Below are 19763 nucleotides of genomic sequence, written 5' to 3'. Positions count from 1 at the left end.
CTTTATTGATTTATCAAACTATATCAGACTCCTTTCTCAAAGTTTTACTCTTCCAGAGTAAATAGACATGGACATTTCTCACCTGTCATTGAGAACTGAGGTAAAAAGTGGCCTTCTACAGATGGTAAAAACTCTGGGGAAGATCTGGATCTATTTCAGTAGTAGTAGAAACATGTCAGCTACTGCTGTTGTGGGGTGCAGTCTAAATTCAATGTTTCTGATCATTCCTACCTGACTAAACCATGATTGTCTTAAGGCAGCCACTGTCGCTGGGATTATTTACTTGAATTGGGAGGAGTCAGAAAATAGAAGTAATTTGGTTGGAATCTGCAATCTACTGTAGTGGTGAAATTTCACACATTGTAACTTATAAAAAGGTGAGCATTGACCTATCTATGCTATAAATTTGGTTTAGCCTCATGCTAAATATGCTAATTTAGCATCTTGCCCAATTTAACCTTAAAAAAAACAACTTTTTTTGTCTTTTTTCTGTATATGTTCTAATGTGATGAGATGTATAAACACAAGGATATAGGAAGACATAGACCACTGTCTTTCACCACATAAAAGTCTTCAGCAAGTGCGACACACACACAAAATTACTTTTTACTTTGTGTGACATATTTTCTGCTAGTGAGATTGTCTTGACACTCTGACACCTTGTGCGATAGATTTGTTACTTCTGTCAGAGATTTTCATTTATTTATATTTTTTCTTATTGGCACAAAGAGCTCTCTAATATATACACCATGTGTATATATTAGTTGTGCCTTCTGACCTTAAATTGATTAAATTGATTGTAATATTTTGTATTTTACTGATTATAATACGATTTGCAGCGATTAGAATCAGACTTTACCATTACCTGATTGGAAGTGGGATGTGTATGTACTCTAAAAGCCGATTAGGAAAGCTATGGCATTGCCACCCACTGTCTTGGTGGTAATTTGCACCTGCATTCAATACTGAAATTAGTAAATATCATGTGGCTCAGAAGGCACTTTTCCAAACGCCATAATTACATTCGAGATGGAGGACATCTCAAATTCGTACAAGATGTACCCAGAAAGTGAGCACATTATTATCCACTGGTTTGATTTGGAGATGATTTGAAATCTAGAGAATGTCTTTATGTTCAAGGACATATTTTTTCCAATTGAAGCTAAGCACTTCTAAGCTAAGCACTGAGCATCATTTGCATATTAGTACAATGTGCAAAGGCAACAACTGAGGGCATGATTCTTAGTGGCAATATACTGATATCTATGGTGAGTGGGGTTAGCGTGAGAGTGGGTAATGTCCAGTTTCATGAACAGTACTGTTTAGCAGTTGAAAACTGATCAAATTCTTATGACTGGATTTGGACTATACATTTCTAGCAGAGGAAATTAAGAATAGAATTAAAGAAAGAATACAGGTTCCATGTCATGTTGCTGTTGCTGCTCATTTTTAAATGTGTTTCGTATTGTATGTAAGTGCAGTATAAAATCAATGGGGAATGTACAGTGCAAAGTACACAACTGCAAAGATTTTTTCTCATTCCTTAAGATCCCTTATGTACCAGCCATACAACTCTGCTGTGTCACCTTAGTGGCTAACAGGACTGAGCATTAGCTGGATGTGATTTTAAACTAATCCTTCACGTCTTTTGCATCCTTATGGCTAAATGATGATGCATTTCTTAATCTTTTTTTTTTTATGTGCGTGTATCTGTGAGTGTGTGTGTGTATGTGCACTCTGTCTGAGTCTGGTGTGTGTAAGCATTCTAATCATGCAGCCTACTGTTATGGCTGATCATATAGAAAAATCAATACCAAAACTTAGAAATCTGTGATTTTATACGGGAGGGGAAATAATTTGATTCCATGGTGAATTTGTATGTTTGGTTACTTAAAACTGAACAGTCTGTAATTCTTTTATGGTCGTTTCATTTAAATGGAGGGAGAAAGAATATCAACCAAAAATCCAAAAGAAACACATTACATAAAAGTTGTGAATTGATTTTTGTCCCATCTTTCTCCCCTCACCCCCAACTGGTCAGACTCGGAGTCTGGTTCTGCTGAAGGTTTCTTCCTGTTAAAATTAGTTTTTCATTCCCAATTTACCAAGTGCTTGCTCACAGGTCGTTTTCTGACTGTTGGGTTTTTTACTGGATTATTGTAGCTTACAATATAATGAGCCTTGAGGTGACTGATTTGACACTTGATCAGTTGATACCAAAGAGTTGATTTTGGTTTCATCTGACGAACGCACTTTCTCACAGGCATTCTATGAATTGTTTAGATGTTCACTGGCAAACTTAAAATGAGCCTGTACATGTGCCATCTTGAGTAGGGGGACCTTGAGGCAGTTGCAAGATTTCATTACAACGTATGTGTGTTACCAATGGTGTTCTTATTGACTATGGTATACTTTAAACACATCAGGAGAAATCAGAAGTATTTGTAATTGATTCCTTGATTGATCAATTGTAATCCCAATCTGCGGGAGCCAGAATTCTGGCTGGGTTAAAACAAATTCATGGTTTTAACCCGAAGGTCAATCTGAAAAAACATTAAAATGGCTACAACTGTTACTCTGATCAAGTCTGACAACTATCAACTATAACAGAAGTTATAGATTGGAGACTTTTGTGATTCATATACATGTATATGTCGTAGTATTTGTATTTGTAGTATTTGTATTAGTATTAAACTCATCGTCTGGCATACATGGAAGTAAGGAGAAAAGAGAAGGCCAGTTTTACTGGATGTAAAATTCCTTTAAACTGTGCTTTTTTACCATGTGACTAAAATGCACCTTACCCTTAAGTGGTTAACAGGTGATTGGACAGGTGTTAAGAGGTTAAAGTCTTAAATCTTGATTAAAAAATAAATATGAAACTTCTGCACAGAAACAATTCTTCTGTATTACGACTTTGGTCAGGGGAAGTTGGCTGCAGTCCAATTTAATTATTTCTTTACAGTAAAACTTTTATTTTAAGCAGCAAAATTAACTTCAACCTCTTCTAACTTCCAAGGCTTTATAACCGTCTTTAACCCTGTTCCACACAGATAATAGCTTGTGTTTTTCAGACGTCCCCCCGCGACACTTTGGTTTTTCTCACAACAGACAGTGACATGCTCCTTCCGGGCTAGTCCACTGGAACCTGCTTGTCCACCCGTCCTTCCACCAGTTTTATGTAGATCAATATTTGAGTAGCTGCAACAGAGGTGTGTTTGTGGAGCTCCCTATCTCTGTGGGGCAGCCTGTTATAGTGTCAGGTTTGGAGGATGGGAGTTCAGGGTGTGTGTAAGCCCAGGATGACCTGACAGCTTAGATATTTAATCACTGTCTTAACCTGGCCTTCCAGTGGCTGTGCTGCAGAGTTATGAATATGGCTGCACTTTCAACCTTACACCCCAGCGAGGCTTGAAAGGAAAAAACATGAAAGAACAGAGAGGATTTGGCTTTTACACTCTTCACCTCTATCATAGTGCTGGTAATAGTCAGTCTCCCCACTGGTCAAATGTAATCTCAACCCACACATACCTGAGGCTAAGGTTGCTCAAAGTCCCAGAAGAGTTAGTCAAAAGGGTTAGCTTTTATTTTTTATATAATGTTGTAATTTATCTTTTGGGGAAAACAAGTTTTCTTCTGCCTCAAGAATATCTTCCTTTAAATACATTGTTTAGGTATTTAAAGTCACAATTTTCAAAGCTGGCAGCAGGAGCATCCATCCATCCATAGCTTGGGCTAATCCAAGACGAGGATGTATCTGCAATAAGATATATTATTCAGTATTTACTGTTTGATTTATAAGAGACTAAATACGCTGAACCATAATCTTATCTGATAAACGTGTGTTGTGATTCGTATTTGGCAAAGGTATTTAAAATAAAATCCTTCTTAACAACCATAAAATTGGTGTAGTAGCACTTTCAAAATCAAATATAGATTTATAGACACACACACAAATTCTCTGGTTATATATTATTATAGTAATACAGTATTGGCATATCTAATATCTTCTCAGTCTTTAGTAAATGTACTCTCTTTTTGCTTTCACACCATTTTTTTTCCCCAGGCACTCCACTCAGCAGCAAACCAACAAAGTCATCACCAGCACAAGCCAACTCATCAAACAGCTCTCTGATATAATCAGTGGCTCTTCACGGGTATTTTATGCTCCCTTTCCTCCCTCACTGAATATTAGTTTGAAGAATAAACAGTAGATTAAACAACATTTGAGCTAACTGAATCTAATTCTGTTTTGTTGCGCAGCAAGACCGTCTGCGACTGACCAGACTAAAGACTGAGCTCTCTGAGTCTGTGCAGCGATATGGGGATCTCCAGAAGGTATTTGCATGTTGAATGCACTCCTTTGACACCTGAAATTGATGCTATGGTCATTTAGTTTTACTGAAAAGAGAACTAAAGAGATGCTGTTCCACAGATGCAAAGTCACATTTGTGCTACTTGTTGTGAGAGTCCTTGACCCTGTCTCCTCATATGCTCCTCTTTCAGAAAATTGCGGAACGCTCAAGGGCCCTGCTCCCTCCAGCACAGAAAGACAAGAAGAAGGTGAGCTGATATGGAGAGAAAAATCCTCCTTTTGTTTCACTGTCATTCGTAACAAAGTAGGATGATGAGATGGCATTTCTCCGCTCAGCTGCATTCTCACAAGGGCTCCTTTGAAGCTCAGTCTGGTCTCTTCCACTCTGTTATAATACAGTGGACTCCATTCATCACATCCCGCTCTTGTGTGCTGTGAAATTTCTTTCATCTGATTCTAATTTTGTCACCGGTGACAGTTTATTTTCACCATGTGGCCCAGCGAGAGCCAAGAGATGGGAGCTTGTGTTGAAGATATTAAAGTAACTCCTCATAGCCTGCCCGTGCACAGTTCCTTATCCCTGATTACTGAAACCAGACCATATGAAGTTAAATGTATTGAATATTCTTTGTACATGAGATGTGCACAAGTAATAAAACAGCAAATTTATCAAGGTGAATTTAAGCATGTGCTTCAGGTTTGGTTCAGCACTTGCTGTAAAAACACTTACCAAGCATAAAATATAAATATTCAACCCAAATGGTGGTGTTTTAAAGGGGACCTGTTATAATCATTTTAGATGCTGGATGCTCAGATTTATCTAAGAAACCTCCCCAGACAGAAACTCTTTGTTCGCCCTTCAGACTTCGTATCACAAACGAGGGCAAAGCGAAGAGCTCAACCGTGATTTGTACCAGTTTTAACCTTCAAATATGTGATCGTCCCCCCCCAGTTATGCCAGTTTTAGAAATCCTTCCTAATGTTTTCTCACATGTGAAGGCTGGTGAATCAAAACAGCCCATTAAAATATTCATACAAGTAAAACTACTAACATGTTAAACATGTAATAATGCCGAAACCTGTCATGTGAGAAGTTAATAATAAAATATTTGTCAGATGTCCTCTCGTTTCTTATGGTAGTTTATTGTGCGTTATGTGTGTTATTAGCTCTCAGCTTGTTAACTGACATGAGGGGAATACCACATTGGAAGCTCAACACAGCCAAGCTTTATTTGCATTAACTGGATTGACAAAACCTAAAACCCCAGTCAGAGGTAACAGGTATCATGACAGCGTTTATCAATTTTCATGGTTAAGTTAGGCTTTGTGCTTCAGACTCTGTTCACGCCCAAAGGTGCGGATCACGTGCCATATGACTCTTCTTCTTCTTCTAAAAAGATGCCTATAAGTACTCCTGACATAATGCACAACAGCGATAAAAAGCTATGAAGAACATTAGAAAAATAACAGTAAATGTAACACACTGGCATCACAGGCTTAAAGGACTTACCAGGGTGTACACTACTTCTCGGCCCAGCAGCTGGACTTGTTTCCAGCCCCTCTGTGACCATGACTTGGAAAAGCAAAGAAAATAAAATTCAACATTGCTGAAAAAAAAACACACAAGTATTTAATGCTGCAGAAAATCATTAATTTGGGGATTTAGTGCGAAGAACAGAAAATAAATATTTAAATTCCAGTTAATTATTTAAACACTGAGTTATTTCTAAGGTGACAGCCACACATTAGAGCTGTGACACCTTAAACTGGATGCATTTAAACAGTAATGCATACCATGCCATACGCTGATAAAGGAGATGTGGAAATCAGTTTATTTTGTCACCGATCAAAGTGAAATTCATTTTATTGGTTGAAGAGGTATTCTTGGTATGTGTTCTGTATTCTGTTAACTGCAGCAGTATAAAACAGACTTTGAACCAAGTTTAAAAACATTTTTACCTTTTCTGCATCATCAGTGGAGTTCATGTGGATTCAAGTGACAATGTGATGCGGTTTGCACTGCTGTCACTTTACAGCTGGACGTGACATTAGTAAGGTAACAACACATTAATACAAGAGAAAATCTCTACTGCACCTAAAACATGTAAATAAAGAATCAGTCGAAAATCTTTTAGCCAATTTCAAACCAAAAGTCAAGTTTTCAGCATACGTTACCATGGTGATTTAGCGAGGTAATAAGAGAGAAATGTTTGTGGCCCAAAACACTCTGACTTTGTGCTTGACGTAGCACACTTAACCCATTAATCTTTCTTCATTGTACAACCCTCAATACTGCAAGGGAGATGGTTGGATCAACATTCAAAATAAGGAAAGCAACGTTTCTTTTTGAAATCTATCTTTGATCTAAAAATATCATCAAATCAGACCCATTCTTTCTCTGGACAATATATCCAACAGTTTTTAGAGAGAATTAGCTGGCTGATGTTATTGTTTGGGTTCTAGACATATTTGAGTTTCTTTTTAGGTTTTACTGGTATTCTAGTGTTGACCCTGAGATAGGCTGGCGACCTATTCAGGGTGTACCTCACCCCTCATAATATAGAATGAAAAAGACAGCTGCAAAAATAATCTTTTACACTAAGTGGATAAAGTATAGTGTACAATTGATTGCATGCTCAATCATCCAGGTAAGACACTTGAATGAGTAACTAAACATTTCTCCTACTGAAAACGGTACATCTAGATGAACAGAATCAAAGTTTTGGGAGCTTAGTTCTTGGGACATTCATTTCTGATATAGCCTAGCATTAGCATTTAGCTTCTTGTAATTCCATTTTATAAAAGTACAAGCTTCAAATTTTACAAACTTGTACAATTTTGTAATATTAGTGTGAACATTATCTTGTAAAGTAAGTTAAAAAAAATCTTTTGTTGTGAATATGTTTCTACTGCTGCAAATTGTTTGGGTAATTGGGGAGAAACTACAATGACATGTAGGTGTATCACGTATAGCTAAGAGGAAGCAGCTCTCTTTCTCACTCAATATCCACCAGGGTGTTTGAAGGTCTCAAACATGCTTTTCTGTTAAGCTGAAAGGAGAATGACTTGCAGTTTGAACTGGTTGAACAGTATTCTGCAAAGAACCATTGTTACTACACACACCCTCTAAAAAGCCATCTTATTTTTTTGCCCAAACAGAGAGATGACTCATGTGTATTAATGTTTTATGCCTCCCTGAAGGCCTATAACTAAGGTCTATTATTCTGCAAGCTTTAGAGATAAAGGGCTATGGAGGCGGCAAACTGTATAATACATTACACAACTTAAACTACATTCAATGCATAGCAGGAAGCTCTCTAATCAGTGCATATATTATGGAAGAATCAACTGGTCAAATATCATTTTATGTAACCACAACAACAATATTCTGACTTCTCTGCTGTACATGAAGTAGAAGACGTTAGTAGACAGGAAGTGATGAGAGGTACCCTGACGTTTGGAACGTCATCCTTATACATGCAGAAAATCACTTTTCAAACCAATGCAGATGTTATTGGCTGTTTCCCACACACATCTTCAAATGAACATCATCATAGATGACCGGAATCAACAGCAGGGAGCTGTGTGAACGTTTCTACCAGTGTGTGAACTTGTGCAATAATGTGTCAGAATGATTGTCTTGAGAGTCCCTTTCCATCCATGTAATGTACTAATATATTCTGGGGTGTTATGTATGTATGTATGTGGAGGAGTGAACACCCAGAGTGTGCTAAGGAATGGTGAGTCACAACATGGCCAGTAGACAGAGTGCTGTGACTAAGCCTGAGTTAGTTCCTGTGCTCTGACCCACACTGGTCCCTCTACCATGAATTAGCTGTGCACTCAACCACACAAAGGTGAAACACATTAGCAATGCAAAAGAGTAAGCAGACCTCTCTCCGTGTCTCTCCTCTTCCCTTATGCTTTTGCTTGCACATGAAACAAAATGTGTGCATGTACCACATGTAGCCTCAACATTCACGATCTCCACTAACACACAGTATATACTGATAATGGCTACACCACATGCTCGTAACAGAAATGTTAACAAATTTGTACCAAAGCAAATTCATGTTTTTAACCAGAAGGTCAATCGGGAAAAAAAAAAACATTAAAATGGCTACAACTGTTACTCTGATCAAGTCTGACAACTAGCAACTATAACAGAAGTTATAGTAGAAGATTGGAGACTTTTGTGATTCATATACATATATATATATGTCATAGTATTTGTATTTGTAGTATTTGTAGTAGTATTAAAGTCCTTAGTCCATAGACCTCTCTGCATTGTTATTAATCTCTGTCTCTCTTCCACAGCATGTCTTTATCCTGTCTTCCTTCTCTCACCCCAACCAGTCGCAGCAGATGGCCCCGCCCCTCCCTGAGCCTGGTTCTGCGGGAGGTTTCTTCCTGTTAAAAGGGAGTTTTTCCTTCCCACTGTTGCCAAAGTGCTTGCTCATAGGGGGTTGTATGATTGTTGAGATTTTCTCTGTATGTATTAGTGTAGGGTCTGCCTTACAATATAAAGCGCCCTGAAGCGACTGATGTTGTGATTTGGCGTTATATAAATAAAATAAAATTTAATTAAATAAACCTTTGATGCAAAACACTGCTTATACAGTTTCTGTGATGTACACAAAGAGCAAAATACAGAAAAAATCTGCACTGATGCACTTGTAGCTGCTGATTTAAGAACAGGAAACTAGGGAGCCAAATGTACAGCTGGAGGTTTGCTAAAAGAAATTGATTTAATGGTTAGCTTAAAGTAGGTTATATAATAAATAGGTACATAAACGTAACATTAATTAATCAATTTTATTTGTCAGTGCATTTATATTTATATAGCACTAAATCACAATAACAATCACTTTAATGTGTTTTATATTGTTATACGGTACTGCCATAATAGAGAGAAAACCATAGCAATCTCCTTTCCCTCTATGAGCAAGCACTTGCTGAAAGTGGGAAGAAAATCTCCCTTTTAACAGGAAGAAACCTCAAGCCGAACCAGGTTCAAGAAGAGCAGCTTTCTGCTGAAAGTGGTTGGGACCGATAGAGGGTAATAATGTTTAGCTAAATATAATTAATTTTTGCTTACAAAATATCAAATGAAATAATAATTTTGAAGCAATAAGATCATTTAGCGAAAAGTGAATGAAGCCAAGACAAGATAAATTGAAATTACATTATAATAATAGAAATGCAAAAAATTTGTTAATGGTGCTAATTACACATTTGAAATGTGTAAAATGCTTAGTCAAAAATATATTTTCACTGCTGTTGTTATATTTTATTCTGACACATATCACTAAAAAAACCCATCAAGCTCAGAGTTGGATTGTCCATGAATTTTAAGATGAGAGATAAAAGACAGCAGTAACTGGTAGTTGCTGTGATAATAAGTTGCTGCTACTTAATCAACAACCCGAGCACTTATATTCCCAGGCAACAGACAAAGTAACTGCTCACTGTCTGAATTTTTGCTGTTACTGCTATACCTTTTAAATCTAATAAAAGAAAATGTCTTTGCTCTCACAGAGTCCTCAGACTCCATCCAGTGAGCAGATAGAGGAGGGTCCACTGTTTGGAGCAGGCTCAGAGGGAGGAGGTCAGGCTTTCCTGTCTGAGATCAGTGAGGAGGACGTGGAGGTGCTCCGTCAGAGAGAGGAGGCCTTGCTTCAGATTGAGGTAAGAACAGTGACATATAATCAGCTCAGCTGAATTCATCAGACACAGAGCTCATATATTTCTCCTACTCAAACACCTACTAGAACAATTCCAATCAGCTGATGGTCAATGAACAGCTCCACAGAAGCTGCTGGAGATTAGAAGCCTTACTTAACTATGACTGCACCACACGCCATCAAAAAAGAAAAGAAAAATGGTGTGCGCAGTTTCCACAGTCAGTATAGGTTGTTCTTGTAATCACCACAGATGTGGTCCTATGTACACATATGGACACTACTGTAGCCATCGTCTATTGCACCTTTCAGCAACTTTTTGCAGGCTGCCTGATTGTAAAGAGCTGTTTGTTGCACCGAAACTCTGCATTTTGTTGAGCTTATGAAAGAAGAAAAAAAGAACCCAGCTCAGCAGATCTGCACTGACACTCAGCTCCCCAGGTTTCTAAAATATTATACAGCAGTGGAGAAAAATACAGGAAACCAATATATGTAGTAGGAGAGGTTATTTGTTCTTAAAGCAGAGCTCATTTAGAGTGTTTTAAATTAACTGGTGTAATATAAGCTTACTAATGCTTTGGCTCGAGTCAAAAGAAAATAGTGTGGTCATATTTCTCGGTATTGTGTACATACATTGTAAAAATAAATAATCCAAACCAAAAATAAATTAGTCTTACTAATGAGCATTGTGTGCAGTGTGTGTATCATTTCCTGATAGATATTATCTGATTAATCTGTGCTAGTGAACTTTACTGTTGTCCAAAAGTGAGCATCAGTGAGACAGTCTGTTGCACTGATTCACTGATGCTCTTTCATTACAACCAGCACACACTGCTGTGTATTTGGATTTATTCTCACATATGCCCTCACTGCAAATAGTCCCTTACAAATCCATTATCCTGTGTTGTATGAGCTCCCCTTGTTTTAGGAAGTGCCTCGGCCTTATTTAAAAAAATGAAAGTAATTGCCAATATAATAGAAGCAATAATGAGTCACTGTAGTGTCCAGTAATAGTCCTTTCACTTTCCGTGGTCAAGATTATCCACCAAATGCCAGACTACCCACGTCCGTGATGAAATGGAAACAGGTATCTGAACAAAACTTGATCCAATTCCAAAACATTAATTTTACCTTCTCAATTGAAGAACAAACTGAAGGCAGAGAGAACCACAAATACGCAGCAACTGAAGGGAGGAAACACAGAATTTAAGTATTCCATGTTTTTTTATCTTCAAATAATTTTCATGCTGCTATTAAAAATAATCCATGTATATAAAATTGTTTATACATACAGTTTGAGCCTCTGAAAATGGGGTACAGTGTATTGAAATGACTGTAATTGAAAAGTTTTGTTAAACCCACTGAATTAAACCTGAAAGTCTGCAATCACATCAATCATATCTTAGCTGTTTGCACACTACCAGAGTGGATTTTAAATCAGAGGTAAAAAGTGTCCAGGAACGTATGAAACTAATAGTAAGCCTCTTTACTTATACTCCTAGGATTACTAAACTTCTTGCACCGCAATGACAACTCATTTCCGTGTGCTGAAGTTATATGCAGTAAAAATAAAATATGCTGGCCATTTACTTTTAAAACAACCACATACCTGAAATACCACAGCTGAAGAAAACACTCTAAAAAAAAACGATGAAGAAAAACAAATTAGGCATTTGTTTTCTTCAAATACTGCCTCCCAGGAGGCCAACACATGCCAAGTTAGTAACTAGAAACTCAAACAGGCTTCGTCTTCGTCTCCCACCTCCAAAAGCTTATTAGTATTTTGTCACAGTACCCCCATGCTGCTGCAGGATATTGAATGCTGCCCAATTACTAAGGTGCTTATAGCCTTGTTTGTTCCCTTACCTAGGTAAAATGTGTATGGAATCATAATGCTTCTCAGCTAAAAAAAGTCAGCCACTCTGTTGCCAACACCCTTATCAATAATTGGGAAGATGCCCTTTCATTTGGGTGCTTATCCTGATTGCCAGTATTAGGTTAAGTGAAACTAGATAACAGAATGACACACTGGCTATGTTGAACTCACGTCATGGTAAAAGCCTCAGGTTGAGTGTTCAGCGCATTTTCAAAAAGGTATAGGGACTCAGAACATGCTCTTCAAAATTAGGGCAAATATCATCCTTGTTAGCTGCCAAATGCCACTGCTATGTTTGGCATCTCAAACTATGTCGATAAGTAGGTTATACAGGGTGGTGCCCACTGTGGTTTTAGGCGCCTTCTTGGTGGAACCCAGGTTAAAGCAATCAGGCTAAGACTATCGTTAAAAAAGACTTGAAAATTAACAAAGAGATTGAAAATGATAGCAACAGACAATGGCCCTAATCCAGGAAGCACCTCACAAATCTGGTTTTCTGTTCAAAAACGCAAGTGAACTTCCACTCTGAGTCAGTTACCATGGTAACAGACTGTGAACTAAACCTGCTCACTGGCAGGTTTTCTTCAACAAACTCTGAGTTTCTCTCTGACTCCTCCCCTAATGCTGCCCGTGAAACAGCTGAGTGCCACTCGATAGACTGTGGGAGGCAGCTGAGGGGTACCTGCAGGCCACGTACAACATGTATAGTGCAGGAGGAATGCTGCTGATTTCAACTGAGGATATAGTCAAGCGTTACAAGGAATTCTTTGAGGACCTCTTCAATCCCACTGAGATGTCGTCTGTAGAGGAAACAGATTCTTTAAACATTAAAGGGTTACCATCCCAAAGCCTAATACGGGAGACAGGGAAATCACTGCAGTTTTTCAGCACATCAAAGTGAAGTTAATTTTGATTGAACAGGTATTCTTGGTATTTTTACTGTATTCTAGTCGCTAGCCTAATAGTATGTTCAACTGCTACACTGTGTTAATATATACAAAGCCTCACTATTTGGATGATTGACCACTGTAACCACTTAACATCGACCGGATGTTTTGGGAGACAAATCCATGCCTAATCCAGACCTTCCCAATGTGTGCCCCCCCCCCCACACACACACAAAGTGTGGGCACAGAGCCATGGCAGGGGGGGCGCGGTATGAAAAAGAAGAAAACAAAACGCTTGGACACTGCTAGCACGGGGCGCCCACAGAAACCCAAAGCAGGAGATGAAGCGTCGCTGAATATGTTTCCAAACCAACTTCATTCTAAGCCAAAGACGAGAAAATCTGGTGAAGCAAATCTTCCCTTTGGCTTCACCTGCACAAGTGCCGAGGTAGGTCTCCCTGCAGGATTGGTCATCTCTGCGTCAGGAGCAGCGCTGGGCTCTTCAAATCATGGACAAACAGGATCCCATATTTTTGATTTTTAGTTCACAAACACTTGTTGTAATGACTAACTGCTCCTGACATTTTGGAGATTTGCTCTTTATACAGTAAAGTTACAGCAGGATACAAATAATATCAGGCTGATCCTGCCACGATTTGTTCCCCTGGTTCAAATCACAGACAAACAGGATCCTACAGCTGTTTATGTTTTTAAACCCATTTTGCACAGAGAGGCATTTTTTGAAAAATGTATTGATAGCAATGTTGAATATTGTAATGGGCTAAGTTTCCATTCAGCTTAAAAACTCCCAAAAAAATCTCCAGGACACAGACGGTTGAACTCCAGGAGTTTTTACTGGGCACTTTTGTGAAACTGTAAACACAATACAATGAAATATATGAAATGTATTATAGATGCAATAAGCTCAAAGCATCTGGCTAGTTATTACAGCTTGACAGCCTAGCCGCACAGCTTATATGAGACACAATAAAGCCAACCGAATAACAGACAACAGTTCAAAACGCTTCACCGCTTAATTGTACAAAATGAATTATACTCACAGACTATGCCTTAGCGGAGGGAAAAGGATTAAACCTGTAACGGTGGAGCTGGCGACTGCGTGAGCCCACACACCAATATCCAGAGCCACACGGTAAATTTACTTCCTGACTCCCAGCGTGCAACTGCTCTCATGTTGTCATGGTTACGAAAATACACAAGTCGCTCTAAGCTGCAATAACGAGATAAAAAGAACACATAAGAACACATTTCTGGAGGCATAACAAATATTATTACACAGAAAAAAGTTTGGGAACCACTGGCCTAATCCATATACAGCTGAAAGAAGTGTTGGGTATTATTTTAGTTAAATATTCAGATTCTCAGAAACTAGATCAGGGCTGCCCAATCCCAGTCCTCGAGAGCTACTATCCTGCAGCTTTTAGATGCATCCCTACTCCAACACAGCGGAATCAAATGGTTTGATTACCTCTTCAGCATGCCATCGTGGTTGGCAAAGGCCTGATAACAAGCCATTCATTTGATTCGGGTGTGTGGGAACAAGGATGCATCTAAAAGCTACAGGACGGTAGCTGTCGAGGACCGGGATTGGGCACCCCTGAACTAGATTGTACATTTCAAATAAACTCTTGTGAATTCAGAATTTTTTTCTTTGTTCTTTTCTTAAAAGCTTTTCTATTTAGATATTCCAAACAGGTGAGAGCCTAAAAAAGGGATGGATAGCAACCAAACCTAAATCCTAATCCTAAATTTGATAGGTGGTGATATTTAGCAACCACAGTTCAATGTTCGTCTTAACTTAACCACACTAAGACTTATGATGTTGCTTTCTGGTCCTGAATAGAAATGGGAATCAAGGACTGGTTCTTGTTGAGAACCGGTTCCCAGCAGTTTGATGCCCTGGAATTGTTAGTCGCCATGCCTTATTGGCTCCACTTGAACTTGCATTACCATCAGCTGGTTTCAGGTCATGTGTCAGAAGAGTAAAACAGTGATATGGTCTGCACTAGGGATATGGACAGTACTTTAACTTTTTTGATTTTTACAAGAGTGAGATGGTAAAGCTGAGTCAATGCTGACCCAGTCTGATCATCAACAGGTAAAAAAGGCAGCGATGAACAGTCAGGCTGTCAGCAGTCAGGCTGCAGCCTTCATTTCTAAAGTAGAACCACTGTGATGATCGCTTTGAAGTCTCTGTGTTGGTTTTCATCTTTGCCTTGTGCTGTCAGCTTTGTGTTCGTACTTAAATACTAAGAGAAAGATCACATGTGTGTTGTCATTAGGATAGGGTTTTCTGTTGGTGTCTGGGAGTGGTAGTTATGAGACAATATGTTTCGTATGTAACGTAACGAGTAGCGTAAAGAATTGCTTTCCCTGGCAAGTAAGTAAGTAACGTATGGCATTACTTTTAAGTAACCTTTTCTTTGTAATATGTGTAATACTCTATTTCTTTGTGTAATGAGTACAACACTGATCATAGCTTGAATGGATGGGGCGATCGTGGCTCAAAGAGTTGGCAGTTCGTCTTGTAACCAGAAGGTTGCCGGCTCGAGCCCCGGCTCGGACAGTCTCGGTCGTTGTGTCCTTGGGCAAGACACATCACCTAGTGCCTACTGGTGAGGCGCGATATGGCAGCCTCTCTTCAATCAGTCTGCCCCAGGGCAGCTGTGGCTACAACTGTAGCTGCCTCCACCAGTGTGTGAATGTGAGAGTGAATGAATAGTGGAATTGTACAGCGCTTTGAGGGCCCCGAAAAGCGCTATATAAATGCAATCCATTGTTATTATTATTAAAAGGGGGTGGGGGATACCTACAGCATGCTTAAGCAATGGTGGTGATTATTGAAGCAGAGCCAGTGAGAACCCAATGAGAATTAATACGTAATATCAATAACAGAATCGGAATCGCTAAATTCTTGTCAATTTCCATCCTGAATGTTGTGCTACCGCCATCCACCCAGCCACCTCTGCATGATTTCCATGAATCACATTACATACGCTTCCCACACTAGAGAATTATTGCAGAAGAAAACAATGCACTAAGTAATACTAAACACTCACTACACCAGTTGTGATTTGTATTTTTCGACAAGAATCCTGATGTGAGGGGCTTACTGAACAGTCCTCTCTGGTTGTACACAATCTGCTGTTGAAACTTTTGAAGACATATTGTAAAACTTCACGAGCCATCTCAGAAGCATATGGCTGAATGATAGAAGATAGAAGCCCGGCACATGCCGCAGCAGTCAGCTTTTAAATTCACAAGCCTTTATGTGACAGTCCAGCATCAGATGGCAGCTTGCCGTCCAGCAGTTTGAAGAATAATGATAATGTTTTAGGAGCACTTTGCGGTATAATGAAGATGTATCTCTGTGCCCAGTCAGAGCTGTTTGAACTTCATCAATGTTTCAAATCAGCTAATCCAACCGCAGGAGCTGAAGCCTGAATACGAACAAAAAAAAGCAGGCACATCAATCTCTCTCTGCAGAGTGACACACAGTGAAAGAGCTGCCGCACGAATGACAGCTTCATTTCAGCACTGCAGCAGAGATGGGCCAGGCAGATGATTGGTGTTCAGACAGGGTCGTCTGGTCCTCGCTTTAGTTATAGCAGCATGGATAAATGTCATCGTCAGCACTTAGGCAGGTGCTGAGGGGCTTGACGCTGTTTCTTTGGGAAAAGCGATAGCATCTGACAATGTGTTTTTTCACCTCCACACCACCCTTCTCGCCTCTATCCTTTCAGTCCAAACATTCTACCCGAACATCCTTCCATACCACTAAATCAGTAGTGTTTGCTGTGAGTCCCAACATGCCACTTTTTTTTTAAATGGCTTTACTCCCAGAGGAGCCATGTCTGTCATCGTTATCAGCCTCTCTCTTTCTCTCTCTCTCTGGGAAAGGTTTGTGGTTCTGAGGTTAATTTTGTACTCCTCAGAGACTCAATGTGCCATATATGCGCGCTCTGCTGAGGCCTCCTGGCTGCAGCTGTGATCCTGATGCACTGACTAGAAGCTACAGAAGTCTTCCTGTCAGCTTTGCTCTCCAAGTCCATTAATGGCTCCCGTACTTTTAATTCCTTAATATCAACCAGGTCAATGGCAGATAAAGTTAGAGCTAGGATTTGGAATATCCAAATCTGCAAAACTGTCATTTGAAAAGGTCTGAAAGATAACATCATCAGGTTTCCTAAAATGTTCATAGAAAATCAGCCTTAACTGGATGGCAGCCTTAAAAAGTGTGTCGAAAACTATAACAGTAAAATCTTAGTTAGCTGGATGATTAATAACCAAGACAAGCAGGAGATGATGTTTATTCACATAACATATGACACATAAAAATAAAGAAAACAAGGATTTCAAAAAATCATCTTTACTTTATCTGACAACAAAGACCTTGTGTTTAGAAAAATGCTGCGAACACCAGACAACACCGAAGGCAGGGATGAGATGCAAAAGTCACAGGTGAGTCCAGTTCAAACAAAGCATCACAATATAATTGTATAATAATATAAAAAATATAAATGTAGTTTATAACAGAATCATGGAACAATACATAAAGACCACACACAAATATCCATTCATCCATTCATTTTCTTCCACTTATCCAAGTCAGGCTCATTACATATATCAATCAGGTCAATTTAATTCATTTCAGCTCAATGTAATATGATCGATAAACAACTATACATCTTATGCACGTGTGTGCGTCCATCAAAGTCATATAAATTGGGCAGGCAGATATACCACATCTCCTTCTTCTTGGACTATTTCTTAATTTTGAGATGTAGTTTAACTTATTGAAAGTTTGGAACTGGACTTATTTGGAATAGGTTACTAATTTACAACCTCACCTGTCAAGCAAAAATCAAATGTACTGTGCTAGTTGTTTTATTACGAGTTTGTGGAGCCTATGCTTAATCTCAGGTTAGAATCTGTCTCTGCTGATTAATTAAGTGCAATCTGAATACCACACCTGAAGAAGCAGTGGAAAAAAAGGTCCACAGCAAAGTGTTTCTGTCTTATTGATGCATCCTCAGGACAATCCATCCACATAGTTACACTTCAGATACAGTGGAAAGACCCTCAGATAAATCAGATAAATCAGTTCAGCGGGCAAACAAGACTTTAATGGTTGGCGCAGAAAGTGTATGAGAGAATTTGGTTTATTAGCAAAAACATCTGTTATTAACCTCCACCATCAAAAGTGCATTGATTTTCCTGTCTTTATACACTGATGTTTCTAGCATGATGGCAGATCATCTAGTGTGGGTCAACAGATAAAAAGAAGATTGCTCTCTATGAAATCTGTTTGCGTCTCACTGCACACATTTAATTCCTTTTAACATTTTTCCATTACTGTAAAATTGGGAATCAGAATAACACGATAACTGTCGCAGCAGATAAACCGTGGTATTATTCCTGATATACAGTGAAAATGCCATACAACAACAAAACACATTAAAATATTTCAACTGGTTCTGACATGTTGCTGAAATTGATTCAACTACTGATGAGAAAAGCCCTTTAAATAATATACAGATAGATAATATAGAAGATATGATATGATATTTCATTAAATTTTAATTAAATTATAATAAGTAGGTCATTACATTAAAAAAAATCTAACAATTCCAATTATTTTCTCTTTTTTTTAATTAACTGTCATAACTGAACAATTACATATTTAAAATAAGACTATACAGTTAAGACTGTTGTAAGGATTGGCAACTCAAAAAACCTTGAAATAGTTGAAATGACATGGCACTAAAAAAGAAAATACATTAGAAATCAGATTCATGATGTACGTCCGCAAAGTCAGAAGGCGACAGAAAATTCCACATCAATCTTTGTGGTGTCTTTCAATGGGCCCACCATACACAAAAAGAGGATTTCTTTAAAGATTTTTTTTGTATATATACTAGAAATTGAATTTGCTTATCTTTCAGTTAAGTACACAATTCTACTCTACCTTCAAGGAATCTCACACTTCCACCAAAGTCAGTCAGATGAATGAATGCTGAATGATGAAGTTAACCTCTGTGCCCACAAGTATTAAGTTCTACCATCATCTGTTCTCTGTTTAAGCTGATTTGATCAAGTGTAGACACGGGGTACTGATAAGTGCTGATCATGCATTAGAAACTTTTTGGGATGGGTAACTTTAACTGTTCTGGGTGCTGAGCATACTCACAGTTATTTCCACAGCAATCTGGCCAGCAGTTACCATAATGTTAAGTGTTGGTGTGAGCCAAAATGTTGGGTGAACAGATGGACAGATCTGTTGATTCTAGGCCCATTGCTTGTGTAGAGAAGCTCTTGAACAGTGACAGGAGTGAATATCATTTGTTGCCTTCATCCTTTTGTTCTGAAAAAAAAAAAAATAAAAAAATCACACAAGGGGAAGCAGATTGAGCCTAAGCAGACTCCAACGTCTGTCTTTAATATTTCAGCTTGGTGTCCTTGTTGACCTTCAGGTCCTGCTGCTGGCATTCACATTGTTCAGGGATGTCTAGTCCTTGGGCTACTGCCAAAGACAAGACATGATTTTACATTTATAAACAGTTTATTTAGTCACAGCGAAAAAAAATAGAGACGTCTCTCATGGACTAAATGTTGTAAAAAGGTCATTTTTTCCCCTCTTCCTCCCCCCTTTTCTCACCAGCAGGTGCGCACGTAAATCTGCTTAACAGTTTTTCTGCTGCGGCAATGACACTGTGTCCTGTTGCCCAATGCCTTTAGACTCAGGTGGTAGATGTGAAGAGAGTTTCATATCAGCATTAAGCACACGTATCAAAGACAGTGAGAGTGGGATAGGCAGGGATGTTTTAGTGTCACAGAAAATACCAGATCCATTATTTGTCCTTCATCTAAGCTACTTGTATCTTCAATATCTTTACATAACAGTGCTTCTTACAATCCACCTGATGATTATGTCTTATTGGCGTAACTCTTTTTACTCAGAAGTCAGCTTTAGCTGACTGGAG

At 38.7% G+C, this 19763-nt stretch overlaps 1 protein-coding gene across 3 annotated transcripts in view; it reads left to right on the top strand.

Moving 5' to 3' along the window:
- The window catches only part of tsnare1 (T-SNARE Domain Containing 1), a 277117-nt gene that overhangs the window by 147079 nt on the left and 110275 nt on the right, over nucleotides 1-19763 (top strand). For all 3 annotated transcript variants that reach the window (XM_005948142.3, XM_005948140.3, XM_005948141.3), the window contains exons 5-8: nucleotides 4067-4157; nucleotides 4264-4338; nucleotides 4507-4563; nucleotides 9854-10003. In XM_005948142.3, coding sequence (XP_005948204.1) covers nucleotides 4067-4157; nucleotides 4264-4338; nucleotides 4507-4563; nucleotides 9854-10003 — 373 coding nt within the window. The remainder of the gene's footprint in view (nucleotides 1-4066; nucleotides 4158-4263; nucleotides 4339-4506; nucleotides 4564-9853; nucleotides 10004-19763) is intronic.

Source organism: Haplochromis burtoni, unplaced genomic scaffold, assembly GCF_018398535.1.
Source record: "Haplochromis burtoni strain Fernald_Lab_line unplaced genomic scaffold, NCSU_Asbu1 Contig_574, whole genome shotgun sequence".
Classification (NCBI taxonomy): Eukaryota; Metazoa; Chordata; class Actinopteri; order Cichliformes; family Cichlidae; genus Haplochromis; species Haplochromis burtoni.
Note: the sequence above shows the minus strand (reverse complement) of the source record. Positions and strands in the feature narration are given on the sequence as shown.